Genomic DNA, 19,106 nt, shown 5'->3' with positions numbered 1-19,106 from the left:
GCAGTAGGCTCATGTTCATCGAAGTATGATCAAGGTTGTGAAGGTAGCAGGGATTTCTGCTTTTACATCTTCAGAGGTTCAAGCCAGATGAGCCCTGGAGTGTTGCATTTTCCAAGTATTTTTAAGTAATTAATACCTTCTGTGACTTTTTTTTTAATCTTAAAATATTAAATGTCAGCTATTTGTGGCTATGCTATCAAATTTTGACCCCAAAATGTTTCTAAAATCTTTAGACTATCACTATCAACTTCTTGGTTTCAGACCACTTTCCTTTGCAAACAAGTTAGCCCCTGATTATTACAAAAATTAACAAATACAGCTTTAAATAACACTCTAAAGCCCTTTTACATGTTGTATTTGGCACTTTTTTTTTGATTGGAGATTAAGTGGCATTTTATGGGAGCACAGCAGTGTATTACTTCTGTTGCTTGCTATGATACTTAACATGTGTTTTGGGAAGAAATAAAGCTCAGTTGTACTGTGGAACAATGGGATTTGCTGATTTAATAGAAGCAACATGAAGATTTTTTTCTCCTGAATTTCAAGATTTTTTATTTGCTTCAAAGTGTTATCTTCTCTTAGGGAACAGATTCACCATCTACTATCTGGTTTACTGTTTTACTTAAAGCAATATCGAAGCTGATTATGTAGTAGAATCTACTTTTTATTTTAACTGAGATAAGATAGTTACTTAGCTTGTGTTAAAGGTTGCAAAATACGTATGTCTGTGCCTAAGAAAGTACTTTAAAATACTTGTTGAGGAAATTATTTCAAGGAGAAACTCTAGATGAGTCTTGTACTCTTGTTCTGGGCAGAATCCTGGAATACCAGTGCACCTGGTCTTTTATGCATACTTATTTTATTTTATACTTCATGAAGACAAAATGTATATATGTGAGTATTGTAGAGGTTTTCTCAGAATTAGAGGTCTAAAATCATTAGCTCATTTTATGGACAGTGTTTTTATCTCTCGAAACAGTTGAAAATCCTAACCCAGGCAGCAGCGCTCATGTCTGATGTTTCCAGGACTTATTTCTGGAATGCCTACCCTGAGCAGTATACTTCAACATATGTAGGGCTCCATGCTTCACCTTTGAGTGCCCCAAAATTTTGAGCAATTTTCAGTTTTTGTAGCAGAAATAATAACTGCCAGTTTTAAATAATTTAAATTTAAATCAACCTGTGCTACAGTGGTGGAAGCTTTAGCAGATACTTAAGGCTGAATTAGAATTTTTGACTTTTTTCTTTTTTTGTCTAATCAGGTTGAAGCTATTTCAATGTCTCTAAGCAAGAATGATAGCTGTCTACAAAACATCATTTCAGGACAGTGCTACAATTTTGTTTGTGTAAATGTAAGTAGTGAGGATTTGTGCTTTTATTTTACACTTTAACTTACTAGTACTGGTAAATAATAATTAAGTATTTGAGTAATAAGTTTGTTATTTTTGTCCTCACGTACTGTGTCCATTCTGATGTTTGGTGTTTCTGATGTGCACCAAACTCAACCTTTGAGATACTGGTCTGTCCATTCTCCTCTGGTTCCACACTTCTGTCACTCTGTTGTTAACCAGCCATGAATTCTTGAACAAGAGGGATAAAATCTGAAGTAGTTTAAAAATACCTTTCTTAACTGTTGTATTGAAGTGAATTATTTTAAGGAGAGACCTGTGATACGTGAAGTCATCTAACTGTGCATTCATTGCTGTGGTCTAAATTAGTGTTTCCCATTCTGGACATGTGCATGCCATGTGATCTGTATTTGGGTCCATGTATGGGCAAAGGTTGGTTTTAGATGAACCATATCCGAGACCAATCATGACCCTTAATCTTGTTTGTTTGTTTTTATATATATGTATATAAAGGGCTATTAGTATTATTAATATCATTCTTTTTCAAGCATCTATAACTTTACCAGAAAATACGATAAAAGTATATTAAAAACAATCAGCTAATCAACCCCCCCAAACAAAAAAAATTATATATCTTCCTTTTTTTGGTAAACAACAGTTCTTCAAATTCTATTTTTATGAAATAAATGTTGTTTTCAGTAATTCTAAACATTTATTTTTATTTAGGATGAAAGGTGGGCCATTCAAGAAACCCAGGAACTAGTGAATATGTTGGAAAAATCAAATATTCCTCTCTTATGTCCGGTTGTCCTTATTTTGGTAGGTAACTCCTGTAAGTTACCGTAGAAAGCATCTCATTAATTACTTTAAATTATTATTTAATATAAATATAAATAATATGTAATATAAATATTTTTTAAGTTACACTAGGTTTACACTGCTGCTAACTCAGAATAAAATTGTAAATTCAAACTGTAAATTGGTCTCCAAAGAAACTAATTTTCACTTCAACAAATGTACTGCATGCTGTCAGGAAACAAACTGACACTAGCAAATGACAGTTTATTAGTTATATATTTCTGTGAAAGGCTCATTGTGGCAGGCTGGTTGTACTGAACCGCTAACTCCTGCCTTGCAGTTGTGCTCTATCTCTGCTGGGGATGCTGCAAAGCATGAGCTGTGCTTGAATGCTCAGTTGAAACAGAATTACTTTACTTTTAGCTTTACTTTTTGCTATGTGTGTGTGGTCTTGATGGCTGCACTGTTTTTAAAACAGGCCAGGATGCCATTGGCCTGCTTGGCCACCTGAGTGCACACTGGCTCCTGCTCAGCCACTGCCAACCAGCAGCCCCAGGTCCTTTTCCACTGGGCACCTTTCCAGCCACTCTGCCCCAGCCTGTGGTGCTGGATATGGTTGTTGTGACCCAAGTTCAGGACCTGGCACTTTGCCCTCTCAAGCTTTATACCCTTGGCCTCAGCCCATGTATCCAGCCTGTCCAGATCCTTCTGTGATTCTATGAACATCAATGTTTAGCACTTTGTTTCTAGACCACGTTTTTTTCTTGACCCTGTTTCTGGGGAACTTCAGGGTAAAACTTTATTTTACTGAATTTTCAAAGATAAATTACTTCTACCTTTCATAATGAGAGCAGCCACATGCCTCCAATTATGTTGGTCATTTACAAGGCCACTGGAAATGCAAAATACCCTTTTTTCGACTGAAGATGTTTTCATTAGTCCTTTATAGAATATAAAAAAAACATTTCTGTCTGTGTTGAATTTTGAGTGTGAACATAAAGTTGTAATTGTTTATCAACTAATAAATGCTAAGGTGTCAAAAGCATGCTTATTTTGCCCAATTGGTAGCACTTTCCAATCTGGACTTCCAATTGAATACTTTTTTGAGTGTGATGCTAGGAATGTGAAAACTTTGGTTTAATAGTTGAAGCTATAAATATTCTGGTCTTGGTATCTCCTAAGAAATAGAAGGGCAAGTAATTCTTACACAATCTCCCCTTGAAACTAGGGTTTTGCCCCTGAGATACTAGGTCTTGAAGTCATTGTAGAACCCAGAACGATTTTTAATGAAAGTGTATTTGCTTGAATGGCCTAAAGCATGCACAAATTATTTAGGTGGACTCCTTTTAAAATAGCTGTAGGAGAAAATAATACATTTAATCCCGCTATTCCAGATCCATCAGTTGTTTCTGACAACTACTTGAAATTTCCAAGAATTAGACAGTGGAAGAAAATCTCATAACTAGGTAGAAAAAGATGCTAATATTTAAAACACTGATAGAAATGCATTTGTTAAAATTATGTTGCCTAATTGCACTTGGGCATCTGGTGGATGTACCACACTATCTTTTAGAAATATGAGAAGGGAAGAAAAGGAGATCTGGAAGGTATGTTTTAAGTGAAAAGAATTAGCTTAACAAATCATTGTCTCGTATTAATCACTGGGAAGTATTGAAGTCCTTTAAACTTCTGATCTCTAAAACCCATTACAGATGGTATGGGGGACAGAAACTTCCTTCAGCAGTCTTTAATTAAATTCATCGTTGAGTGTGCTCTTCTCTAAGGCTTATGAGTGAGGTTTTCCTCAACTTTATTCTTTCCTATATATATACTTTTTAAACATACTAACTGAATGAATTGTTCGTGAAAAATCCTATAATACTTTCTTTCAATGTAAAAGGACATATTAATATTTTTCAGACAAATCTGAATTAGAATTTTAAGCAGTATGATGACACTTAAATGCATAGGTCTTAGGCACCAGCTATAAGGGAAATGTTTTTCTGCTCTCAAAAGTAAAACTTGAAAGAATAAATGGGGAGAGCAGCTAACTGCTTCCATTCTAAACTCATAATTAGGAGCATTCTAATGCAATTGGATTTGGGTAATTGGAAAGTTCTTGTTCATTCTTTGATTTCATGACAAAAGCAATTTTCATGATAACATGATAATTAAGAAAAAAAAGGGGTTTTTTTTCCCCTTCCAGTAGTCATCTTCTTTAATTGTAAAAATGACAGGTGTTATTATTGTGCCAGACTCTCTGTTTAACCAGCCCAGTGAGCACTGATCCAATAAAAGGATGAGCTTGCACTGTACACAATGACTTTTTTCCATATTCCCACCTATCAGTTGCCAGAGATTCAAAGTCTATCCATTATCCTGGTGCCTGACTGGATTGTTTCATGGCATCTGTAAGCTGAAGCAGCAATTGGATTACTGTATCTGAACAAAAGGGAAGATTAATGTTACAGGAGAAATAGGCATCACAGAGGTAAACTTGAGGCAATTATTTGTTTGCATCAAGGCAGTATCTTCAAGTATGCTGTAACCTGACAAATCATATTCTTAAACTGACATTGCTTTTTTGACCAATACATTTTCATGTTTGTAAATGGTAGGAATGAATTTGATTTTTATGTTGTTGCTTTGCTTAAGGTTAGAAAGAAAGGAATGCTAGTACTTCAGCTCTGTAGTTGCAATTATTTGCATTTCAGTACCAAAGTTTGAGAAAAATCTCTTTTCAAAGCTGTTAAAGAGGTTAATGGTAAAGAGGAGCTAGGTTAAGTTGTCTCAAAATAACGTTTTATAATTTCTTGTAAATAGCTGTAGATGAGTAGTCCTTAGTCTTGTTTTGGGTAGAAAATAAAATAATGAGTGTGTGTGAAAATTAATCTCTGCTTGTGTAGTAGAAGACAAGAGCTTTGTTTCTGGTAAGTATGCATTTAGGCAATAAACAGCTTTTTTTAAAAAAGTGTTGCAAGGGAAAATGAGTGAGGACCTATTTTCTGTCAGTATAAATGGAACATAAAATACAAAGAGAACTTGAAATAATTTTCCTTTTAGGAATAAAGGTATTTTTGCTACTAATAGGCACTGAAACCTTTAATGTACAAATCATCATACTTCATTTTGATTTTTACAGCTAATAGAAGTTTTGTAAGGGAAATTGATTAAAATGTGGAATATATAAGACTTGGGAAAGGATTGAGCTAGTTGATACCTCCCTGGAAATACCAGTTACAGAAGCACAGACTATTCTGAATTGGAAGGGACCCACAATGATAATTGAGTCCAACTCTTGGCCCTGCACAGGATACCCAAGAGAGAATTCAGAAAATCATAGAATGTGCCAGGTTAGAAGGCACCCATCAGAATCATCAAGTCCAATTCCTGGCCCTGCACAGGACACCTCAAAAATCACACCATGTGCCCGAGAGTGTTGTCCAAACACTTCAACTCAGTTCAGATCCTGCCATGGACTGCAGCATGAGACCTGCCATGTTTGTGCAGCATGAGACCTGCCTTTCCCTGCCCAAGGGCTCAGGATACTCATATCCCTACCTTCTTTTGAGGTAGTTTCTGCTTTTTAAATTGAAGTATTATCTTGAGATTAACCCTATTAAGGCAACTAATATGCTATACTGAAAGGATAGTAAATTTCCAATTAAACTTTAAAGAATTTAGTTCTGTCTTGAAAACCTTCAAGATGCTTATGAAAGACACATGTATTCTATAGTCCTATATATAGGAATAGAATATAATACTCTATAGAATACTATAGAATATATACTATAGAATATAGTGTATACTATATACATACACTATATTCTATATACTATAGAATATAGTATTCTATAGTAAAAAACACAAACAAACAAAAAAAACCTTCTGTGAAAGTTAGTCTAGAGCTTATAAAAAATGTTGTTTGTTTTCAAATTCAATTAAATATTTTTAAGATGCGTGACATGTTCTGGCAAATTGGTTTCTTCTGCTTTGAAAAAAATATTTTTCATGTCCTAAATGTGTAAGTAGTGGAATTCAGTAGTAAATAGAAGTTGTCTAAGAAAAGTCTGTTTTAGTCTTTATTTTTATGTGTGCTTAACACATAAAAATGAGATACTAAAAACCATCAGTCTAAAATGGCACACTATGGAAAAAGTGGATTTGTTTTTTCCTCATCTGTTCTTTTGCAGGTGCACTTGAATATTCCAGAAAATAATTCTTTCAGCATTGGGATAGAAGACCTAACTATGATCAAGAAATTTGCAAGAGAAACTAAAAAGAAAAACATTTTAGTTTATGGTCTCGTTATCCAATATAAGGTATGTAATTATCTTTCCGTGTGCAAATTATCTTCTTTTGCAATTTATATGATTAATGATAGAATCTTCATTTAAAACAAAATCAAAGGGAAATAAATATGACATGAAAAGGATTTTTTGGGAAGATTCTTGCCTGTTCTTGTTCAAAATTCAGACAAGCCTGTAGTTATGAACAAAAATGTAAGCTTTTTGATTAGAGAGGAATAAATGGTAAACATTTTTTAGAAATGCATGAAAACATCAGGACCTTTTTTGCTTTTCTGCTTAGGAAATTGCTTTTTTTCAGCATTAGAAAAAGAGAAAAGTAGTGAAAGTACATTCAATCAGTGGTTCTGCAGTATTTTATGTCCCTCATCAAAACAGAGTTTGGTACTCAGGTGACAGGAAGGGCATGGCATATAGGTGTTGAAACAGTGTCTGTAATAGCAGCAAATTGCCTCAGCTGGAGGCAAAAAGAGTTAGCACTCCAACATACTTTGTACTCACAAAAGCTATTTAAAAATAAACCATTTGCCTGGGAAACATGTTCTGTCAACCAGAAGAGTGGGCTGCCTTGCCTCCAGTGCAGATATAGTTTTTCAGCTTTTTAACTCAGCAAACAGTGAAGGAAGAAGTATGCTAGAAACTTTAATAAAGAAGAATAAATGTAATCTTAACTGCTTTTTATTAGTTAATTTTAACTGCCTTTTTTTTTTTTAATTATGTGTTTGAGTTTATATATAATTAATTAAATGTGGCTTTAGTTTTAAATCTTTTTCTGGTATACCAAAGGCACTTGATTTTTCCCATCAAATTCTATTGCTTTATTAAGAGCTGTGAGTATCAATACCTATCAGCTCATAAGCTGATATAGATTATAGACTTTTATAGACTTTTAATGCTAACACAATATGAACATTGCTATTATATAACATTAGTTCATCTCTTGTTTGTAAAACACTGATGGACATACAACTGTTCAGTTTTCTTTCTGCTGCTATCAAACCCCATTTTTTCAGGCTGAATTCTGGCTTCTTTTGGTAAAAATAATTTGAATAACTATTGAAATATAGCTCTAAGAGTCACCGTATCATGGTAAAATGTAATGCTTCAAAGATTGCTGAGGTCTAACTGCAGTTTTTGCTGTTTAGACTTCATTGTGTATATATGATTTTATATGCAAGTGAATCAAATAGACATATGTGGATAGCAACAGTTAGTAAAGCTGACAGGAAGAAAGAAAAATATTTTATAATCTTCAGTGGATTTTGATGTGCATGGCAACAAGACATTTTAATATTAATGGGCACATATAAGAGCAGTTGAGATCTGAGTGGGAATTCTTGATCTGTGGTGATAAGAGGATTGCAGCAGACTGCTGCCTCCATTATTTGAAAATACAAAGCTAGAATCATTATGTAAGATCATTGCAGGGAGAATCATCACTTATTAGCATGCAGAAAGTCTTGTATATAGAGTAAAACACTTCACAAAGTAAGTAAACTATTTCTAGCTGTCTTGTTTTAAAATGGCTTTAAAACATGTCCCTGCTCACAGAGAGAGGAATATAGTCTTGAGCTCCTGCTGTCTACTTTGATCGATAACAAAAGAACAGGTTGTACACATCATTTGTATATATGTGATATATATATCAAATTTACTTTTGATTGCAGATCTATCTAGAACATAATTGCTTCAATGTAAAGACCTATAGAAAGACTTATTGTATGGCTCTAGAAATTACATAGCCCCAAATTTATTGTTGGTCTGGGTGGGACTAAGAGACTGTGAACAAAAGCAATTTTTTACATGAAAAAACATCTTTAAAAAAATTTTTTTTTTTTTTTTTTTTAATCTTAAGTCCAAATCATGATTTGAGAGTCACCAAGGTATTTTACTTCTAGTATAAGCCATTAATAGATGAACCTGTAGATGAGTTCCATGCTTGAGGAATGGATTTCATATAGGCATGATGGGAAGTCCTGAAGAAGTAGAAACACAAAAAAGCACCTGTGCTAATGCAGGATAGCTTATTATTGCAATAACTTCTGTCACTAGATGCTTTCTAGAAGTCCCAGAAAGCTATAGTTTATTTCAGAGAAAGAGTGATGACAGGTTACTTCATGGAGCTTTCCTCTAGCTGACAGGTTTATATCTTCACTACCGGACACAGACAGTTGATAGGTACACATTTCCTAATTTAAAAAAAGGGAATTTGAGACATGGCCATGGTAATGTTCAGGTGAAATTATGTTATGTTTAATAGGGTTGATGTAGATATGATTAAGTAGTAGATTAAGTAGATTAAGTGGTTGATATGATTAAGTGGATGTAAGGATATGTTGATATTAAAGAAAATGGGGGCAGGCTTTTGGATTTTGCATTAGAAAAGCAAGTTTGTTGAAATAAATAAATTTTGAAAATATGCCATTTTTTATGTTTTAGAAGTGGAAATTAAATGCTTGTAGAACCATGGAGTTATGTTTTCATTGTATTGAAGAAGTGTGAAGTCCTAAGAAAAAGTATGAGCCTTTATTTTCACTTCATAAATGCAGTCTTTGTTTGGTATTTAGAAAAAGATATCAAGTACTTTTGATACACCAAGATGACTATTTGATACATCAAATAACTAATCAGGAGAATTAAAGGAAAAGGTTTTCATGTGCTGTGTAAATGACTTGCTTTTTACCTTCCATTTGCCTATAACAAGTCCCTGGTACACAAATAGTTATTTGTCTTATAAACATCATGCATAGGATACCACATTACTGATATTGATATACAGATCCACTTCATAAAATCTCTAGTTTGCATCCTGAAAATACAGTTAATTTAAACTGCACTTATGATTTTTTTTTCTTTTCTAAAACAGTTCTGCAAAGTTAGAAGTGATTTGCACATTCAAAATGTGAAGGGCCAAAGAGTATTCAGCATCTGAGTTCTGAACTTAGGGAATTAGTTTTTGACCATTTTTCAGATAATTTGAAGGAAATAGCTGATAAGCAAGGTGAATTAAAAATAAGGAGAAAGATCCATTTTTTTATGGATGGTATTACTGGCAAGTGTTGATGAAAATGTTAGTAAAATTCCAACTCCTTAATTTAATGAGAAGTTCATCTTGAAAATAGCGATGACTGGCAAGGTATTATATATTAGAATAAGAATCTTTGTTTTAATAACCAGGTCAATAGGATGTAATGGAGAAAAGCAAATTCTGAATATTAGGAGGAAAACCTAGAAAAAGAAGCCAAACTATTCTTAAATAAACAAAGTTGTACTTAGAAGGAGACTTAAGAACTGCTAAAAACCCAAAGAATGTTAAAGCTAATGTCAAAACATTGCATCCATGCAGGGATGGATATATATCAAAACTACTGATTTATATCATTGGAGGCACAAGATTTGGGAAGATACCTCAGCTACACATTGTTGTTCTATGTTCTGAGCAATGGAATAATACTGAAATTGGGCATTGATCACACACACACACACACACGCACATTATTATCTCTAAACATGTGCTAGGTAATTAATGGGGTTATACTTGAACACGGCAGTAATGTTAAAAAAAATTCTTTATTTACTGCTCTTCTCCCTGTAAAAATATTAATAGTAATAACAGTCTTATGACTGAATTACAAAAAATAATCAATAAAACAATTAAAAGAGAATATAAAAAGCATTTCCTAGCATGGGAGTTCAAATTCAACAGCTTGCAATGGTTACAGAAATAAAATCTTGGTGTGTAAGTTTCAGTAAAGATTTTGTTACTGTTTGGAGGGATTAAAAAGGAACAGTAATCATCCAAAATAAAACACATTTGGATGGACATAGTAAACCACTATGAAAGCTTCAAAAAAAGAAAGTAACATTAATATATCTTGGTTATAAAAGTGTATTAATTTAAAATAATTCTACTTCAGAGAAGCACTGGCAGAATGTTGTGCTAGAGCAGCAAATATGTGCTAAGCCTTGCCTAGGGTACGATGGGCCCAAATACTTTTGCCTCTGAAACTTCTATTTGGTTAAGATAAAGGAACTATTCCCTGACAGCCAGAAAAATCACAGTACCTACACTAAAAAGAGACAAATGATGCAATAGAATAATTGCTATGAAGCTACTTGAAACTAAAAGGAGCCTGAACTGTGGGTGATTTCTTATGCAAACATACTGAACACTTACTGTAGCCTTAAAGATTTTTTGAAGACAAGAGGCCCATCTGCAGTGTGGTTGATGGCTCAAGAAATACTTAGTGTGCTAGAAGTGTTTTATGTCTGTCTCGGTAAACCCCAAAGGTAAACATTTATGATTTCTTTTTCATCAAAGATCCCTTAAAATAGTAGTATGGGTAAACATTAAGGCAATGTTTCTCAAAAGAGGGAACACACCCCTTAATGGGATAATCCACAAAGTAGAAGGTGGTTTGGCAACCAGTAGTGAGATAATGAGCCTGGAGGGCAAATGAAATAAAATCACAAAATAAAACTTTGGAAACTCATTAAAAACAAATAGGTTCTGCTCTACATGACCCCAGCATGCTTCTCAATTCACTTAATAATCAGCATAGAATTGGTCAAATGATGGCAATCTGATTAAAATGATTGGGATGCTGCCTGGAGACCTCATTGTCTTAAAATGACATTTTTTAAAATTTCAGTTGCAATGACATAATAGATTGTAATGAATATGGAAACTTACATTTATTCTTAGAAATCCTTAAGGCCAAGTAATTACTATTTAGTATTTTCAAGAGGTAGAAGTTGAACTTTTAAATTTCCTGATCCTGTGGACTATTCACTCTTTCATCAAGGAAAATTGTGCAAATTATGTGATGAGCCAGTGTGGTCTTGTTTCCACAGAGTTTAGGACAAAGAGGAAAACCAAATCAATCTGAAACTTTCTATATGGATAGGCTCATAAAAATCAGAATCTGTAGCTTTCTTAATACAAACTCATAGCCAGTCATTCACCAGTAAAACCAGAAATTGATATTTATGGAGGCTTTACACATTTTATCCTTAATTATTAGTACTACCCGCAATCAGTCATGAATGCATATTTTGCAATAAGTAGAACTGACACGATGCAAAATATTTACAAACATGGCTTTGTATTTTGAACTGAAATCTATTTGATCAAACTAGCCTTTTGCATCTATTTTGTACCATTCAGAGGATGTCAAGAAATTAAAAAAGAGCATGTCTCTGGAACATTAGTCAATTAAGAAATGTATTAGTTGTAATTTTACCAAAATGTTGGGGAACATTTGGGCTTGGATTCAGGAAAGGTCATAAACACAGAACTTTGCAACCTCACGTTTGCTTGCAACACTCTGGTGCGTGACACTGTGGGAAGAACAGCTACTTGGCTGCTCTTTTTAGTAGATATCCTGAAGCTTGATACTGGATAATACTGATCAAAAAATTGGGATTGTTATTCTTTTATTGGGATTGTTTATTCTTGAATACATGCATACATGCTCTTTTATTTTCTTGCTCTTTTTCTCTTGACACCTTTCTCTGTTGTTCTCTTGTTTCCGCTCAAGTCTCCCTCTTCTTCTAGCCAAAACAGCTAACAAAACAGTGGATTTTCCTCCAGATTTGCAACTCTTCTAAAAGCACTCAAATGAAGCTTTCCACAAACTAATTTATCAATGCAGTACTGAATTCCTAGTCTGAGGAAGATGGGCTTTTAAGAAAAATAATTGGTAACCTTTAGGGCTTTCATTAAATAACTGTAGGTTTTTATCACAGAAAGGTCAGAAAGTTACTCAATTTGTCTCTGCTATTAGAAGTTCTGGGAGTTTAACAAGCTGCACAGAAAACTGAGGTTAATATTTTATGCCTTTTACACATGACCTTTTTAGACTTGTTTCAGCTATTGAACTTATAATTGGAGAAATCAGAGTTCTTCCATCAACTTGTCAGCCAAAGTGATTAAGGCATGTAGACATATCCTAAAAGTCATGACTTCATAAAATGGCCTTTAAACATCCTTGCTCTTTTACCTCAGTTCAGCCATTCTGACAGTGTTATTCAGTAAAGGTTGCCAGTTGTTTCTTTTGTGGATATTTTAATTGTATACTACATATTCCTCTAAAAATAGCTTCTTAGTATGAAGAAGTTTGGGGAGCAAGTGGATTTAAGGTGAACTACCAGACTTTCAAGTGAAAAGGAAAATATGTGATATACAATATAGGAACTTAGAAAAGTATGTTGGTTTTAATTATTCTGGATACATTATTGTAATAGGAAATAAACATTGAATTGGAACCATTTGCAAAAACAAATACTATGAGTATCAAATCTGAGTTTCATCTTCAAATCTGATAGTATGAGTTATTCTGATTTTTATTTCTTATTAAATCTTTGATGTTGACCTCTTATCTCTTAATGGAAACATAAACATTTAAGATGAAAGGACCTTGACACAAAATTTTGTTTGCAAACAAATGGCTTTTAACTTTTCTTTCCATTGCTAGCTTGCCTGACAGAAACCTCTGAAGTCCATTGCATCTGTTTAAGGGCAGTTGCACTTTTGAGTTGTTAGTGCTGCAATTCTTCACTTAAAGCGATATTTATACTCTTTTACTGTCTAAGTTGGACATCCAAAATTAATCTTCTCACTTGGCTTCCATGCTGTCCCCCAGAGGCTTCATTTAGCAGGTAACGAAAACATCTATAGTACAGAATACTTCTGTTTTTTTCTGGCTTAGCTCTGATTACATGAAACAACAGTAACAAAGAAGCTTTCTAAAATTGTTCTGTGAGCTTAAGAGGCATTTTGAAAATGTTAACAGCTTGCTGTTGTGTTAGTTTCCTAATGAGCTTTTATATTTTGAGTGCACTTTTTCAATCAAAAATATGGCTGAAATTCTTCAGATAACTTTTTCCAGTTTCAATGCAAAGTTTAGTTTTATAGCAAAAGTAAGCAAAGGTTGTAGCACATTTTCATCACTATATTGGATCAGGAAGGTTTAGCAACTTCTTCAGCCATTTCAACACAAAAATTCCCTTCAAACTGTACATTTTAGTGGCTGTAACTATTCTGCAGACTCTTACAGTGTGGTAATTCCTAAAATTTGTGCAGCAGAGGCAGTAACCATCAAATCTAAATTGGGAGTATTAATTTCCTCTTTCATCCTCTCCTGCTATATACTAGCAGGAGTCAAGTAATCCAGCCTCAGGCTAACTTCGAGATATTTCTTTAGAAGGGCTGGAAGACCTGTGGTTGGGGTTTCTGTATGTATTTGAGACACTAAGCCCCAAGTCTTATTTGTTGCTTGTGTCCGATTGTTCAGTGAAAGTCATCCATTATGGATCATATCCAGTGCTGAAGTATTTAAAAATGTGATATTACACATGGCAAAGGCCCAATAATGTCAAGAATGAAAAATGCTCCAGTGTGCACAGCCATCAGATCCCAGTGATACCCTGTCTATCCTAGTAGCTGCTTTGTGCACTTGGACCTATTTCAGATTTGTCACCCATCTTCTCTGGAAATATCTGTCCTGATACATCCCAGGTTTGGGTTTCGCTGCAGTGGGATTTATTATGCTGCAATATGTCAGCATCAAAGATAGCCATAATGGACCAGATCAGAAGTTTATCTAGATCATTGTCTTGTGTCCAACAGTAGCTGTAAGGAAATCCCCAGGAGAGAATCAGGTCAGGGCAGGCATATATGACACCCCTAAATTTTCTCCTTACACTCAGTAATTGCTAACTTAAGTATTTCCTGAGCCAGAGAGGTTTTCTGTGGAAGTATTAGCCCTGATGAGTTTCTGTTCCATGCTCTTGTCTTCTGAGAGCCATGTAAACTTTTAGCCTCCACTGTGTCCCCTAATGAACAACTACATAGACTGGAAAACAAAGAAAGAGAGCAAAGTAGTGTCCTAAGCACTGGGGCTTGCTTCTGGTCTGCTGAGACCTCATAGTTTACAATTTGAAATACAGATTAATTGTTTTGCATTCCTGGGTTCCATGCCAGTCAGCCGTTACCCTAATGGGCTTAGTATATAAGGAAACTCATATTATTCCTTACTATTTTTTCCAATTATTTTATGAATGTGTTGAACAACATAGATCCTATAACAAATTCCACCTGAACAATGTGGATTCTGTTCTGAAGACTAAGCATTTTCTCCTACCCACTCTACTTAGCCTTTGGGGAAGGATTTATCCCTGGCAGGTCTTCTGTCTTATGCCCTGGAACCTTAGTTTTCTTAAAAACCTTTAGGGAGGAATTTTGATGAAAGTTTTGGAAATCCCAGTAAATTCAATCACCCACTCTTTTGAAGAAATACAGTGAGAATGCACATTCAAACTTAAAAACAAAGACATATTGACTTTATCGTCATCTTAACTTGCTCTCTGCTATTACTATTGAGTATTTAATTGTTTGTTAAATTTTCTGGTACAGAGTTACACCTTTCTCTTCTATAGTTCCTGTATATTTTCAGATTTTTCTTGGTTTAAATTGGAAATTATTACCAGGCTGTTGTGCCTGCTAAGGCAATTTTTAAACTAGAGACGATGCATACCGCTAGGAACCTGGTGCTTCTCTTCATTAGTGATAAGGTCAGAACAATCACAATGCATTCTGGTGCTGGCTTGTGGTTCCTGAGGGCTATTTGTTTTTTAACATTCAAAGATAACAGGAGCAAATCTCATGGCAACTTCATCTCACCAATGTTAAGTTTCTAAACATTTCAGCTGGCTTTCATCTAAATATGTTTTGGAACATCTGAATATGAAAATATGTTCATATCTCAAGACTATGAGATGCAGAGCGTTTGAAGTTAGATTAAACTGTTCTCTTAAGACATGGAAATGCATGGATTGAGGCTTAACAGAAGTCATAGAAAGATCATAGGAAACCTCCACTGGGTAGTGATGTTCATCACTACTTTGTTGTGAAGTATATCCTGGAAGTTATTTTCCAGCCAAATACTTGGATTGAATAAAAGTCACCATTATAGATTTTCCAGCATTTTCAGTCTGAACTCATTAAATTTGATTTTAAAGCATTCTTTGAGGAGCTGCTTTCCTAAGCCAATTTTTATTCATCCTCCTAACTAATATTTTAACCATATTGCAAGCCTTACAGTGTACTTTCCCACCAGGTCAGAGGTCATATTTTCTATTGAGCATCATGGCCCATTACTTTGCAATGTACTTATATAAATCATCTTGATTTATAACTGTTTCGCACTTTGAAGTTTCTACCCAGCAGAATCTTTTAAAAAAGAGGATTGTTTACATTTGATTTTTATTCAACCTGTGTGGTACTGGCAGCAGCATGAATGCACATTTTTGGCAGAACCTCTGCCTTCAACTTTTTCCTTGACTCAGTCTTTCCATTCTTATGCAGCTATGGGCTCAAGTGTTTTTCCTTTGTTTATTTAATTCCAGTGTTCTGTGCTTAAATTGAGGAGACCAGGTGTTGAATTTTGTAGGCAAAATTGTAGCAAATTGTAGGAAAGATGGAGATAATGTGTGATTTCTACTTAAACAGCAGCAGTATAATGAAGTATGCTTTGTAAGGCTCACTACACACCAACTTTTATGGTGACTTGCTCCCAGAACTGTGCAATTTCAGATGTTTTTCCTGTGAGGTCTTTCATTATTCAAAATGAAGTAAAATGGGTTCAGAACTTTCCTTTAACTAGGTCAGATACCAGTTCCATAGTTAAGCTTTTGATTTTTGTCCTCAAAATGTGCTTTATTCTTGCTATGTTCAAGGCACAGAGATTCTTCCATGGAATTATGGCGTAACTATGTTTACAAGCTCACAGAGTTCATAAACGAAAATAGGTGATGGTGTCAAAAGGGACAGCATGTGCCTTTTCCTCTGAAGTGAAGAGTTATTTTTTATGCAAGTATATGTTTTCTGCATGTACTGTTTCTAAATCTTTTGGAGAGAAGATGAATCTGCTTTGTTTATAGAGTTTCAAAATGTTTTGGGGTGATTTACTGCACTCTGAAGTTCCATTAATCATGTTTGTTTGTATGTCAAAATTCCACTTCCTAAAGTTTACTCCAAACCCAATTTTAAGTAGTTAGCTGTTACTAACCAAGAATCTACATCCAGTTGATGTAAAATTTTGTTGATTAACTTACTAGTAGCTCTTATTGGCATGTTGAATTTTTAGATTTTACATAAATTTTGCAATAAATAGAAATTTTGGACAAGGTTACAGTTATCTATAGATGTAGCCTCTTAGCTTTTTAACTTTCTACTAAAGCTTGTTTGCAGTTTGTTTAGGTTTTTACCCCTCATGATAGAGAAAATTTTACTGCATTTTACAGCCTAGAATCATCCAACAAATGTTAATTATGATCTTTCAAGAGCTTACTGAATAGTTGGCCTAGTGAACAGAGATGATTTCCTCATCTTCCTTAACTCCTTATCTGACTGATGGAAGTTTTGGTACAAGTTACCTTGCCGCATCACTTTTTTCAGGCATGAATTGGAAAAATCCTCTCTTTCTACCCTAAACAATATAATCTCTTTGCCGAAATAGTTCATCCCAAGAGTGAGAGTGAGGATGAGATGTAGTGGTGTAAGAAAACAGCCGCTGAAAGTTTTCATAGACAGGTTGTGTGTCAGTCACAGCAATAGCAAAGGTAGGTTGGCTGTTTTGTCAGCTGTGCTGCTGCTTTTGTTGTTAACAGGGTTTGTGTTTCTAGTGGAAGGGCGAGTGTGGTTTCATGTGCCAGCAACTCCTTGTAGCCATGTCTGTAAGAGCTTGAAACTCGTATGTTTCTAAAAGAGATGGATTTCAACGTCAGTGCTGAACGAGTGGCTAATAATGTTGCTTTTTCTTCATGTATAGAAAAATAGGAATTAAGTGACAGAAAAAATCATCATCCGACTTCTTCATTCTACATACAAGATTATTCCTTTAAGCAGACATTGTTTTCTTTGCCTTCCTTCTGTATTGGTTTTAGTAACTTTATCAATCTTGCCTACGTGACTTGATAAAGCTCATCTGAAATGTGTTTGTCTTATATACCCATCTCTTTCAGCTATTCATTGCTTGGCAAACATTGTTATGTAATTAACTCTGTATATTTTTTCTTTTCTAATTCTTTACGGTATGAATTAGGCCATTCTCTCCTATTTGACAAGGGCATATTTAGTACTAATTGATATTACAATTGCTTGGAGACTCACTGGCTCCATGCCTAATTACCACCTACATATTCTTGGTTAAGGGGGACATGAGCAACATCCTTTTGAACACAGAGACGTATAGAAATGTTCAGGGTTATTATTGAAAAGCAGCTACTCAAATCACAGTAACACTTCTTTTTTTTTTTTTTGTAAGTCAAGAATGTGTTGCCTTTTGAAAATGTCCCCTTCATGTTGCCTTTTGAAAATAATGTTCATTCTTGCCTCAAATCAAAGACCACCACAAACTGACATGTGCTAAAGTGCTACAACAGGGCAGAGCTAAGATAACTTTTTCTTTACAGAAAAAGAGAGTGGGAAACTTATTTTAAAACAAGAAGTTTTTCTTAAAAACCGTGAAGCATTGGTGAAACTATCAAGGATTGGCTTTGGCTTTTTTTTTTCCCAAAGATTCTGTATCAATATTCCATTTTGCTAGAAGCAGTACAGCTGTGTTTAAAAGAGTACTTGCCAGTATAATTAAGGATGTGAAGGATCAGATTCACTTGGGATGGGAATATTGGTCAGAGGACCTTGGAGTGCTAATGTATAGTATAAGCTTGCACCAAATTGTGCAAAAATGGGAATCATACTCCGTGTCCACCCTAAAACATTGCCAAATCATTTGAGGCAGCATCAGTTTAGTATGAAATGGAATGGTTTTGCACATGGCTCTTGACGTTGTTTCCATACTGAAGTGCAGCAACAAGTTTAATTTTAATCCTAGGGCAAGTGTTCTGCAGAAAAAGTCCTCTGTATCCTGATAATGTAGCAACTATGTCTCCTTGCTGATGTTTTACAGCCAAAGAATACAGACATTCAAGTGTACAGGCAAAAGTGATGTTATTACAGAGAAGCACTAGAAACTTTAATGGTTTTTAACTGAAGGAGAGTTTTTTTAGATTAAATAAAAAAGTTTTTTTCACTAGGGCTGATAAAACACTGGCACAGGTTGCCCAGAACCCCGAATCGTTCACAGTCAGGTTGGACAGGGCTCTGAGCAATCTGATCTAGTTGAAGACATCCCGACTCATTGCAGGGGGGTTGGATTGGATGACCTCTGGAGGTGCCTCCCACCCAAACCATGCTGGGGTCCTATGATCGTGTACTTTGGTATTGGGTTAAGCTAGTACACTTCTGTGGTATTAGCCATTAGTCCAATGGCTCTTCTTGTTTCTGTGATTTTATCATCCATAGCAGCATGACTATTATTTCTACAAGCTTTAGTAAGCACTGTAACTTGATATCCTTATAAACTGAGTTTTCTCTAAATTCATGTTATCTGTAGGATTTGACTTTATTTGGTAATCATGTTAAGTACAAGATGAATGTAAAGCTGAACAAAAGCTTTCCTCTTAAAAATAGAATGCCTTTTTTTGGTAACATTTGGAAAAACTCTCTTGGCTATGCATAGAGGTGGTTCTCTAGTTAAGAAAGGAATGTTATTATTTGTATAGTTTTCTTAGCAGATGAAGGTGGATT

The 19,106-nt window shown here is 34.7% G+C and overlaps 1 protein-coding gene across 1 annotated transcript in view; it reads left to right on the top strand.

Moving 5' to 3' along the window:
* CRPPA (CDP-L-ribitol pyrophosphorylase A) overlaps positions 1–19,106 on the top strand; it is a 105,075-nt gene that overhangs the window by 55,040 nt on the left and 30,929 nt on the right. The window contains exons 7-9 of the mRNA XM_053966297.1: positions 1,263–1,352; positions 2,076–2,168; positions 6,341–6,469. Of these exons, the coding sequence (XP_053822272.1) occupies positions 1,263–1,352; positions 2,076–2,168; positions 6,341–6,469 (312 nt within the window). The remainder of the gene's footprint in view (positions 1–1,262; positions 1,353–2,075; positions 2,169–6,340; positions 6,470–19,106) is intronic.

Source organism: Vidua chalybeata, chromosome 1 (assembly GCF_026979565.1).
Source record: "Vidua chalybeata isolate OUT-0048 chromosome 1, bVidCha1 merged haplotype, whole genome shotgun sequence".
Taxonomy (NCBI): Eukaryota; Metazoa; Chordata; class Aves; order Passeriformes; family Viduidae; genus Vidua; species Vidua chalybeata.
Note: the sequence above shows the minus strand (reverse complement) of the source record. Positions and strands in the feature narration are given on the sequence as shown.